The sequence below is a fragment of the Haemorhous mexicanus genome, chromosome 2, assembly GCF_027477595.1.
Source record: "Haemorhous mexicanus isolate bHaeMex1 chromosome 2, bHaeMex1.pri, whole genome shotgun sequence".
In the NCBI taxonomy this organism is placed as follows: Eukaryota; Metazoa; Chordata; class Aves; order Passeriformes; family Fringillidae; genus Haemorhous; species Haemorhous mexicanus.
Genome location: NC_082342.1, coordinates 114919663 through 114932107, shown reverse-complemented (window position 1 = coordinate 114932107; position 12445 = coordinate 114919663). Strand labels below are relative to the sequence as shown.

General features: G+C 45.0%; 1 protein-coding gene across 1 annotated transcript; it reads right to left on the bottom strand.

Moving 5' to 3' along the window:
* Nucleotides 1-8418: 8418 nt before the first annotated feature.
* On the bottom strand, nt 8419-11354 carry NYX (nyctalopin). The gene has a single exon (XM_059839993.1). The coding sequence runs from the start codon at nt 10865-10867 to the stop codon at nt 9461-9463; it is 1407 nt and encodes a 468-aa protein (XP_059695976.1). The 5' UTR covers nt 10868-11354; the 3' UTR covers nt 8419-9460.
* Between the last annotated feature and the right edge of the window lie 1091 nt (nt 11355-12445).

The window sequence follows — 12445 nt, the reverse complement described above, 5'->3', positions numbered from 1 at the left end:
CCCTAAGAACATTGAGTCCAAACTTGGACATCATTCTATCAAATAAACCTTTGCTCTGAGTGCCACATCCAGTCATTCCTTGAACTCCTCCAGAGATGGTGACTCTGCCACTTCCCTGGGCAGCCAGTCTCAATGTTTAACCATCCCTTTAGTGAAGAAATTGCTGCTGGTATTGCCTGAACCTTGGTGCAGCTTGACCTCCTTTTAAAAATAGCATTAACAACAGCTTTGCTGCTGGCTGCTCTCTTGTGATCTGGCCAAGCCATGTATGTTGCTGGTTTTTTTCAAAAATTGTGTATGTTATGGCCTGCTCTTTTATTTTTAATATCCCAAAGTCACTGTATTTGTTTTATTTGCTATGAAAAAACTCTTTAAAAATGAACTAGGATAGTGAATTATATAAAAGTGTTTGGAGGTAGAATGGCCAGCATTAGCCAGTCACTTTTCCCATAAAGAGAAATAGTTTGTTCCTGGCATTTAGAGGCATATTAACTGTGGTTGAAAGTGAGGCAGCAAGGCAGTGGTGAAATATGTTACATGTGCTCATTTTTTCAGTAGACTTTCAATATATTTGTAGTTTTCAAGAGATACCTAATCTTACTGTGAAAAAACTGAACATTCTGAACAGGTACCAAGCAATTCTAACAAACCCTGCTTGCAGGTAGGTCAGATTTCAGAACCTGACATGACAATAGCTCCAGGTGTTTCCTTGAGAAGTTGCAGCTACACATGAGAGCAATTCAAAGCTACCAACCTAAACATGCCACAGTTCCCACTGGGAGACAGGCAGCCCATGATGAGCATGTTGAGGGAAATTCTTGTCTGGAAAAATCAAGGATCTGCAGCATGTGCATAAAACCTTTAGAAGGTTTTCCTAAATTCCTTGAAAAAAACACTTTAGAGAAAAGTTCTGAAGACAATTCAAGTGCCCACAGTTGTGAAAACCCTGCTGCAGCTACCAGTGCTTGAACCAAGGGGGTTGTACTCGATGGTTTTAAGACCTGGTTTCCAACCTAAATGACTCTGTAATCAAAACTGGAATTATCAATTGGAAGTATTGTAATTGGAATTAAAATTTATTTAAAAGTGAGTAAAATCTGCTCCTTTTTGTCAGGGATGGATGAGAGTCATTTGTGGAAGTGGGCTAATCCACTGCATGAATTTTCAGATGGCTTCAACACAACTGTCTGCTTTGCCTCTGCACAACAGCAGTTTCCTGAGATGAGTTCAGAGCAAGGGGATGAAATTACAGAAGCACTCATCTCTTAACTAACTTAACTGTGGAGTGAGAGATGGATGAATTGTTGTGTAGAGTATTTCATTAATAAGCAATAAATATTACTGGTTGCAGCAATGTTACAGCACATACTACTGAATGCTGAAGAATCCACCCAAGCTTATGGAGAAATTAAGTTTTTAAAACTCAGTCATTTTCCACTAAATTCAACAATTTCAATGTCTAAACATCTCCTTTCTCTGCCTTACAGCCATTTTTGTTTACTAGGATGGATGCAACAAGAGCAACAAATCTGTGTCAAAAACACAACCCAGTAAGGATTATTGGATTATAAATCAGTAAAGATTCATGAAGTTACTCCATAGGTGAAAGAAGATAAATCCCACAAGGTTGTTTTCTGTTTATTATGAAAACTGAAAACTTTTTTGTTGTTGTTTATTGTTAAGGGAAAAAATGCAGACAAGTAAACTTTATAATGGATAAAAAAGATTTGTCTCTGAAATGTACAAGTTACTGATCATGACAACCCTCCTCAAGTAAAATATCCTGTTTCTCCACTCGTCAAAATAAACATTTCAGTAAATGCTTTTGGGTATTTCCCAAGTGTTAAGAAGGGAAGAGGAGAGAGATCCTGCTTCCAGGAAAATTCCTTGTTGATTTGAGCAGCTGCACCTGCCCAGAGCAGCCTCCAAGGAATTTCAGTTCCAGCCATTTGAGGGTTTCACTCTGCCAACATCATCAATTTGTGATATTAAATTAGCAAGATTTCAGGTAGAAAATAAAATGTTTAAACTGGCTTGTGGGCTGCTGGGCTCAGTGTTATCCCTTTGGCTGTAATTTGTGATATTAAGCCTCTGAGTGCAATGAAAGACTCAAAATAATTCAAGAATCTTTGACTTTCTGTCTTTTATTATGTACTTTTATTAATATGTTTTTAACATGTTAATCTGGTTTGATCATTAAAACAGCTCAAGAGTGAGAGATCACTGGGGATGCCACTCTCTACTTCCCCATTCCTGCCTGTTGTCCCAGCTGTGCTGCAGCTGGGCTGTTCTGGAGGCTCTGGGGCTGGCTGGGGTTCACATACCCAGTCTCACACTAAAAAGGACCTTTTAGGATCCACAAAGTGATGAAATCCTCCCTGTCTGGGGCTCACAGACTCAGTCCCAGCTGTGAGCAGTAATGAGGCTTGAGGGAAGAGTGACACTGCTGCTCAATCTAAGCTGATAGTTCAGCTGTCAGGTTTTTTATCTCTTGTCACTTGAACGTTCCTGAACTTGAGTAATCCACTCCACTTCAGGAGTTCATACCCAACCCAATTTGGATTTTTAAGGTACCTGTCAATTGAAATGAAACAGTAGGATTGAATGAACTGGTAGAAAGGTAAGTTGTCTACTGAGAAAATAAAAAGGCAAAGCCTCAGAAAGAGAGCAGCAGATGTGGAACCAGAGAGTGCAGGAGTCATCTGCTGTGCAGGACAGGGTGGGTCCCTTCCCCTCTTCCTGCACTTCCCTCCTGCAGTGTCAGCCCTGATCAGGTGTCTTAGGGACCTGACAGCACGTGTTACAGAGCCAGGCCAAGGGAAGGTGCAGGTGTCACCAATCCCCATGGTGAGGCTGGCAGTCCCCAGCCCTGAGCAGGACCTGCAGGCAGGGTCCATCGAGGTAACTCGGGGTTTCATCAGAGATTTTACCCCATCTCAGTAACTCTGGTGTTCAAATCTGGATTTCAGTGGGTGGTGCAGATGCAGGTGTGGCATCCACTGCCCCAAAGACAGGTGGGTTTACTGAAACACTAACTAGCACCTTTAATGCTGAGCTGCACAGGCAGCATCCTGGGGAAGACCTTCCCCTGGGGTCCCTTCCAACTCAGAATATTCTGTGATTCTGTGACTCCAGTGGCCAAAGACTGAGAGATGAGAAATTCCCAGGGCTGGAAGATGGGAGCATAGATGCTCACCAGGAGTGCTTCACTGAGCCAAGGAAGCTGCCCACAGTCCTTAAAATCCAGGACCTTGCAGTCTGTGGGATGGATGTAGGTCCCTTTTTTTTGTTGATTTCCAGTTCACAGCTTTGGGCCATTGTTTTTCTAAACCTTGTTCTCCAGTGTGACACCAGCTGCAACTCTCCTTCTCCTGCTGACCTGCATCTGCCTCCTGTCTGGTTTGTCTCTTGTTTTCCAAACTCCTTCTGACAAACACTTTTTTTAAGGGGAGACCTCATCTTAGCCTTCCAGTGCATAAAGAGAACCTACACGAAAGATGAGGAGGGACTTTTCACAGGAGAATATGGTGATAGGACAAGGGGGAATGGCTTTAAACTGAAAGAGGGAAGGATTAGATTAGGTATAAGGAAGGAATCCTTTACTGTGAGAGTGGTGAGGCACTGGCACAGGTTGCCCAAGGAAGTTGTGAATGCCTCATATTCCTGGAAGTGTTCAGGGCCAAATTGGTTGGGACTTTGAGCAGCCTGACCTAGGTGATTTGTAAGGTCCCTTTAAATCCAAACCATTCCTAATTTCTGTGATTTGTCCTGTTTTAGTGATTTATTGAAAAAAATTTCCTCTCAAAAAGGTATGTTCTGTATCCTTGAGAGCTCCATGGTGATTTTTATTGGTTTGTGTTGGCATAAATGCCTCCTGTGCTCTATTGACCTTAGGCCAAGGGGTGTCCTGAGCTGGCCCTCAGATGTCACAGATCCACAGGTGAGATTTGGTCATAAAGGTTGGCAGCATCACTGGAGGAGCCACCACAGACAGACAAGGTGTGAGCCAAGAACACAGAAACCCAGCCCTACTCTTAGGAAAATAGAAAAGCTCTATGAATCAAAATCAACTTCACATCCTCAGGGGTTCCTCTGGTGAAGGTCATTGTGCCCTGTGGCACAGAGCAGAGATGTCTCACCCATCCCTAGAATTTGTGGTCATTTGTGTCCCACATTGCCCATGATCCATGCAGCATTGGATTTCTGGCTTGCTCACAGATGCTTTCAACAGAGACAAAGGGATCTTTGTAGAACCAGCTTTGTCTGATTGCAAGTTTATCACTTGTTTCTGTGCTCTGCCCTCTGGCTCTTTACCAGTCTCATACATCAGGAAGTGCCTGTCCACTTAGAGGCTGATGTATTTCTTATTGTCACAGCACATTGACACATAATCATTCAGCTCTGTGAGGAATTGCTGCTGCCAATTCCATCCCAATTTGTGTGGGCACAGCTGGTTGTCCTTTGTTACTGATTTATCACATTTGCCCACCCTGGCACTGTGCACCTAGCCTTGTTCTCATCATCAAAGGCCCAGAAGTAAAACCACTTATATTTTTACACTTATTTTTACACCTGGCTTCATGCCATAGTTTGTTGTGAGTTCAGCACATCCTCATCTCACCAGGGGCTCAGTGCTTACTTGCTTGTCCCCTGATCTGCCCCCACAAAGTCCAAGAACTCCCTAAGCCTCTTCCCAATATCCTTGTGCCTGTGGGTCTGCCCTCAGTCTAAGCAAACTGAGCAGCAATTGAGCAGCATCTTTCCCATTTAGCTTGTCCCCCTTTCAGATACAACAATAACATTTTATTCCAGTTATCCCCAGTTTAACCCACTCATGGCCCAACCTGACTTAAAAAATATCAGGGGAAATAATAGGGAATCTAAACATCAAAAAAAAAAAAAAAAAAAAAAAAAAAAAAAAAAAAAAAAAAAGGGAAGTGTTGAATGTTGGTTTTAACTGATCCAGTTTCAATCACAGCTGGCCCTCCTGGAGCAGCACACTGAGAGCAAAGACAGAAACAAGCAGGTGAGGAGAGGAGGAGTGGAAAGGAGGGTGTGGAATACAAGGGGAGGCAGAACAAGGATGCCTTGAGCCTCATTGCAAACCTGCAGCCACGTCAAGAAGTTCCTGACACAGGACGAAACCCACTGAACAAGCACAAAGTGAAGTCAGCTGTTCACCCAAATGGCAAATACATAGAATATGCATGAAGAGTAAACCATCAGGTGTGTACAGAAAAACAAATGGTAGTTTTAGGTCTTTCTGAAATGCCTCAGTATTTTTCATTGAGAATATAAGATTTATGATGTGCAAGTTAAAAATTAACTCTAAAACAGTCCTTTAAAAGACAGATGAAGAAGGAAGTACAACAAAGATCAAAGGATGTGGTGAAGGTCAAAGTTGAGAAGAACTGCAGAAGAAATAAACTTCTCCCATTCAAGGCTAAAACTAACCACAGAGTACAAGATCAGACTGGTTCAAGTAACCACAGGGTCAACAAGTCAGGCTTTGGGTGAGAGGCATAGATAATTCTCTGTCCAGAAATATCTATTTTCTGTGTTTATCTTTATATTGGAGTTTAATTTACCAGCCTTGCCCCATGAGAAATGGAACTTTGGTGCTGATCTTGCACATGTTTAAGTTTATGTTTTAAATATTAGCTATATGTTTTTCTTTGAAGTAATACTTGTGATACCTTTTTTTAAAATTCTAATTTCTGGTCTTTATTCCATGGTTAGCATTTTCTTTGAAGTTCTTTTAAAACTGCTTTGAAGGTTATTGCAGAAGATCCTTCAATCTCCACCGATCTCTATCAGATTTGGGTGGGGGAAGAGGAAGGATCCGTATTTTTAGTGTTTCTGCAGCAATCCCATACCTTGATTCTGTAAAAGCAGGCATTTACAATCACTGTTTTCTCACCCAAACTAGCCTTGTCTTCTGAAGCTCACACTGGAGCAGGAGTGACCAAGACAGGCTATTTTCTTGCAAGGCTTAATATCCTCCACAGCAGGCACAAGAGTTTTCTGGAATTTAACTCAGTTGATTTGGTTCCTCTTGAATTTGTGACCACAAAAATTATCAAAGGAAAACCCAACAAATTAAAATTCAATTTTTTTAAAAGCTATCAGCCAGATGTTGTGAAGACAAGAATAAGCCAAAATACAGCACGCTTGAAAACTGGCCATGAAGTTCCTGAGTCCTGGCTGGCCAGCAGCTGCCAGTCTCAGACAGCATCTGCTGCCTCTCTGGAAAAGGACAGCAATTCCTCATGTCCTGCACATCATGTTTCTTTCCAAAGCAGGAAAATATGATAATCCACAAGAGAAGCAAAACAGCCAATAGCTTCATTTCACAGGGGGTTACTGGCAACAGCTGCAAATTTAAAGAAAATAGAGGGGACATAAAGGTGTTCATGTTAAAACACTGAGTATGGTCCTAGGGGGGCAACATAGCAACAGAATTCCGAGTCTCAGAGGTTATATCCAAAAATCAAATTGTTTCTTTCCTCTATTTACATTGACAACTTCTCCCCTCTGCTCCAACTCTTATAAAGCATGAAAACCAGTTGCACCAGTGCAGAGCAGCGCAGTGTCACCAGGTACTAGAAATTAAAACAAATTGCTTTCTCTCAGGACCTCAGGTGCCTGGGGACACCTGAGAGAAATAAACTCTCTAATAAACTTCAGTCAGAAGGTGTAGCCTAACTCCAGGCAGCTCACAACTATCCCTTCCCACTGCTTCAAATAAAATCTCAGCACCTCGTGCTGAGGGCAGGGCTGGGAGCACCACTTTGCTGAAAATATTTGCAGTTATTCCAAAGAGACAAAAGTTTGGCATCTTTGGAGGTGTCCCAGTTCAGAGACAGATTTTGAAAACAGCATTGATTTGTGAAGGGACTCTGAGCCATGGACTTGTAGCCAACAACTGGTTCAGGTTTACCAGCTGAAGCACAATTTTGCAGAGAGTGTCTGGTCTAAGAAAATAAAGAAAGAATCCAAACTATTTATCCAACAGAATGTAATTATGGGTTGTCACCTGCCCAAGTAATCAGAGAAACAAGCCATCTGCTAAGAGTTTAGAAACAAGGATCATGAAGGAATGAAGCAGGCAGTTCTAGTGTCTCCTCAAGGAATGAGCCACGCAGAGTAGAGGAGAAAAGCAAGCACAGGCTCACAGACCTTCCCAATCCACTCGGGGTGCCATGTGCCAGCTGCTCTGTGCCACTGGAAACACACATTGCTGATCTCTCAGCTCAGAGCAGGATTTCAGAGCAGAAGAGCATGGAGTCTGTCCCCATTCCTGCAGGGAAGATGAAGGCATTACACCCAGCACAACATCAGCCACTCTCTCCAGGCTGTGTCAGAGCAGCACAGGGAAAGCTCTCTGGGCCAGGCAGGTGTCTGAGCACAAGAGACACTTAAACCATCGACCCCAAGGTCAGTGTCCCTGCTGTCACACCGATGGGTACAATGTACAACCCTCTTGCCCATCACCTGACAGCACAATCTGCTAAAACCAACAGCTGAAGATGCTTCACGTTCAGATCTGCATCTTGCAGATAAAGCAGGAGCATCTTTGAAGCACTGATTGACTTGAAAGCCACTCAGCAACTGCACAGTGAGGTGATCTTCAGCTTTAATGTGCCCCAGCACGGAAAATGAATTTGTGGGTTATAAAAACAATTCACTTGTGAGGCATCTGTACTTATAGGAAGTGAAATACAACCATTTGTGTCCTGCCATCTGTGCCAGGCCTATTGCTAAACCTCCCCTGGCAGGATGAAACAGTGCTCCTGTAAAGGCATCCTTAACCTAATATGCCTCTACAGCACCAGGCTGGACTAGGTTTGAAAAACAGCCTCTTAATATCTCAGATGAATTTAGCACTTAAGAAGATTAATGGATTCATAAATAGCCTGGAAATCCAAACTCATTGAATTTAGTTCACGGAACAGGTCAAATAGGCATTTATCAAACCATCTGGCATTCTGATTCCCTGGGGAAACTGGTCAAGCTACAGAGAAGCCATTGCAGGCTTGGTTTTCCCTATACTCAGCTTTCCTCTGGAAATCTCAGGCACTAATCAGAAAGCAGTAGATGTTTTTGGACAGAAGTGTATCTCTATATAGTCACTTATATTTTCAAGTGCTGCTGCTTAACACAAACATAAGCACAGTCAGGTTCTAAGTGAAAGTACTTATGTTGCAATAAATAGCTTGCCATTTGCTCTAGGACACTCATGTGCACCCATTTGAATAGCCTACCAAAAAAAAATCACCAGAGTTGTTCAAGGATCTTCAGAAAAAAACCAAAACCTAGGACCGAGTGGTTAATTTATTTTTGTGAGTAAAGTATCAAATTATTTTATTAATATGCTTTGATACATAAAACATATTTTTTTCTGGTCATATTAGCAGCTTTTATTGATAAGTTCAAAGATAAAACATGTAAGATGCCGTATAAAAGAAAATTATCAATATGGCATAATATGAAACACTACATGGTACATATTAGTGGTAGAAATACCAAATATTTCATAGGCCCTGGTTGCATTTGCCATCACCATGCTCTGCCCCTGCTGCCATGCCATGAAACAATCTACAAATAAAAAAATGTATTCCTTGAAATAATATATTCACTGAAAAATTAAACACATTGAAATGATAGGAATAAGTAGGTTAAGTAGCTTTGCCTCAGAGAAGAATGTTTGGACAAACATGGGTCCATCTGGTTCTCCTGCACCAGTACCAGGATAACAGGGGGGGAGAAAGGATCAAAATCCTGCCTGTGGTCACAGCCAAAATACTGTGCCCATCCCAGGTCTGCCTGGGGCAGGTGCTCCCCCCGGGCATTTTCCTTCTTTTCATGAGCCTGTACATGTTTCCTGGATGTTTCCATGAGGCCTAGTGCTGCATCCCTGGATGCTGCCCAGGACTGCCCTGCTCCCTCCAGCTGTGGGAGGGATTTCCACCCACTGGGGTAATCAAGAATCGTCTCCTGTTGTTCAGCAGCATCTGCCATGGGTGTGGGTGTCTGTCAGGACACGAAGAAGGGCTGGTTCTGCAGCCTCATCTTGCTGTCATGAAGCTGAGTCACCATGGAACCTCTTGCTCTCGCAAGCTGGCCCGATGGAACAAACACCCCACAGACAGACCCCTCTTCCCCCCTTTCCCAGCAGAACACCACACATCTCTAGGCAAAATTCAACCTTTGAGCTGCTCATCTCCCTGTGAGTAGCCAGGAGGCTCTGGGACACCCAGAGGGCAGGTTTGTCACCCAGAGCGGGACCCAGATCTCACCAGCTCCCAGGGGAATCTGGAGCCAGATCAAACAAACCCAGCCTGGAAGAGTTTGGAGCCCTTTACATATCAGAGGCCCACAATAAAACTTTTCTCTGATGACTTTGTAGGTTCAGGGTCTAAACACTTAAGCAGAACCCCTGCTCCATCCAGCCTTTGGACTATTTGCACAGCAGAACAATCACTGCCAAAAGTGCTGGGAGGTGCAGGGAACAGGAGTCAGGCTCGCTCCTGTCTTCCCCCATGCCGGAAGAAACCCCCTCAGTCTGTCCGGCCGGCTGCGTGCTGTTACTGTACACTTCAGTGGCATTTGCCACCTCTTCGGGAAGGCCCATCTGGAGCAGGAGTTTGGAGATAAGGCTGTTGAACTTGCTCTCTGTGGTGGACCAAGTCTCCTCGCTGGGGGTCGGCCGCTCGGACGTGACGTTCAGCTCCTCGGGGTCGAGGCAGAAACCTTCTGGGGACCTCTCGAAGAGCACATCCGTCAGATCGCTGCCAGCCACCGAGGAGGGGGAGGCACACGGAATGTCCCTGACCAGCCTGTAGTTCTCCATCCACTCCTTGAGCCACTCGAGGCGGCAGTCGCACTCCCAGGGGTTGCGGAAGAGGTACAGCCGGCCCAGGAAGTACACGGGCTCGAACACGGAGAAGGGCAGCGTCGTCAGGTTGTTGCTGTTCAAGTGCAGGGCCACCAGGCTGGTGAGGTTCTCAAACGCCCCTTCCTCGATGTAGCTGATCCTGTTGCGGTCCAGGTAGAGGAACTCCAGCTCCCCCAAGTCCCGGAACCAGGTGTTGGAAATGTTCCTGAGAAAATTCCCCCCCAGGTTGAGCATCTTCAGGCGCCTCAGGCCATCAAAGGAGTTTTCTGGAAGCTCAGCGATCAAGTTGTCGTTCAGGTACAGGTACTCCATCCTCTGACAGCCCTGAAAAGCTCGCTCGTGGATGACATTTATCTTGTTGTCCTGCAGATTCAGGTATTTCAGCTTGGTCAGGCCCTGCAGGGAGTTATAGGCCACCGCTTCGATCCTGTTTCTCTCCAGGTACACATGGGTCAAGTTCTCCATGCCCCTGATGGCGCCCGGGATCCTCCGGAAGTTGTTCTGGAAGCAGAACAGCTCCTGCAGAGCAGGCAGCTCGATGAAGATCCTGTCTGGGATGTTGAAGAGGTTGCAGTCGGCCAGGTCCAGCCTGACGAGGCGCCGGAGCGCGGTGAAGGTGCGAGTGTGCAGATAGCGGATGTACTCGTTGTGGGCCATCTTCAGCTCCGTCAGGCTGGGCAGCCCCTTGAACGCGCCCGGCGTGATGAAGGAGATGTTGTTGTGGTTGAGAGACAGGGACTTGAGGGAAGGCAGCGTCCCGAAGGCCCTCTCGGACAGGAACTTGATGCTGTTTTTATCCAGGTTGATGGAGGAGGCTTCGCAGGGGAACTGGCTGGGGATCTGGCCCAGCCCGGCGCGGTCACAGCGCACGGAGCAGCTCCTCTCCGCGGTGCACACGCAGCTGGGAGGGCAGGAGCGCACGCAGGCCCACACCCCGTGCACCTGTGGGACCCAAAGGATCACTGCCATCCCCACAGACAAAAGAATGCATCGTTAGCAAATTAATCAGAGCAGTAAAAAGAAATTACACTGTCTTTTCCTCCCCTCTAGCCAAGCTAATTGCCACATGTACAGCAGTGCTGACTGAGGAGCTCTCGTGTAAAATTCCTAAAAATATTTTGGAGTTTCTAAACCTGCTGAGAATATGTCACCTAGAGTATAATCTCTGATTAATTCCTCTCCCCAAGAGGGCGCTCACCTAAAATTCAGTATTTCTCTGCTGCCTGATGGGGTCATGGTTTGGCCAGGGAGCAGGCAGAAATGCATTGAAGGACAGCAGCTCTGGCTGAGTTACAGCATTCCTGGGTGTGGAAAGGGGATGGCAGTGCATGCTGAGTCTGGCAATGGGCAGGGGAGATCAATTAATTGCCCAAAGTATGTCAAATTCATCCATCTTTCTTTCTTTCTTTCTTTCTTTCTTTCTTTCTTTCTTTCTTTCTTTCTTTCTTTCTTTCTTTCTTTCTTTCTCTCTTTCTCTCTTTCTCTCTTTCTTTCTCTCTTTCTCTCTTTCTCTCTTTCTCTCTCTCTTTCTTTCTTTCCTAATGCTTCTCCACCAGAGCCATGAGCTGGTGCAGCACTGAAGGGGAGCTCTCAGCTCTCAAGGAGATGCAATGCAGTATTTGAGAACACATTCCCACTGTGTACTGCTATGATAGCATGAGTGAAAACAAACTAAGAGCTATTGTTCAACTGCTGGCTTCATGATCTCATCATAGATGAGAAACTGCATCTCCAGCACAGTTTTTGCTGCTTTGCCAATTCTCAAGACAGTCACCATAGTGCCTTATGTTTGATGGGAGCAGCCACTTTGTCCTTTATCAGCCTGACATGGAAGGTGCAAGGCTGTTGTTTCCTCCTTTAGTCCCACACAGGTGGGAGAACAACAAGGATGAGCAGAAGGCTCTTGGGAGAAATGAGAGAAGAGCAAAAAGGAGCAAAAGGACTGGGAGACATCAGCCTCCACAGACAGGGCTTTTTGTGGGGAAAAAATATCCAATCAAAAAAAAAATCTGAAAAGTGACCTTTTTTTTAATTCAAAATGCTTTTTCCATCTGAAAGAGAGGAAATTTAGGTTAGAGATTTGGAAGAAATTCTATACTGTGAGGGTGGTGGAGGACTGGCACAGGATACCCAGAGGAGCTGTGGATGCCCCGACCCTGGCAGTGCTCAAGGCCAGGCTGGATGAAGCTCTGAGAAACCTGGTCTAGTGAAGGTGTCCCTGCTCGTGGCAGGGGGCCTGGAATGAGAGGATCTTTTAGGTCCCTTCCTTTCTCTGATTCCATGAATATAAACTCATTAGAGAGGAAGAACTGAAGGCAGTTTTCCTAATTGCTCTCCCAGACACACCCTACCTCCTCCTCCACCAAATGAGCAGCCACACCAGCAATCTCTGTGTAGTCACAAGCACAAAATGGTGCTGTTGCTGCTGACTGGTTTTCTGCTGCAGTGTATTAGCTCCCATACAAACAAAACCCTTTTCTTCTTTTTTTTTTCAATAAAACATGAGACACCAACAGCTTTACCAAGAGCTACCTCTATTACTGTGCT

Bases quoted from the DNA above. Each gene is read 5' to 3' on its own strand.
- NYX (XM_059839993.1), bottom strand. From the start codon at position 10,867: ATGGCAGTGATCCTTTGGGTCCCACAGGTGCACGGGGTGTGGGCCTGC.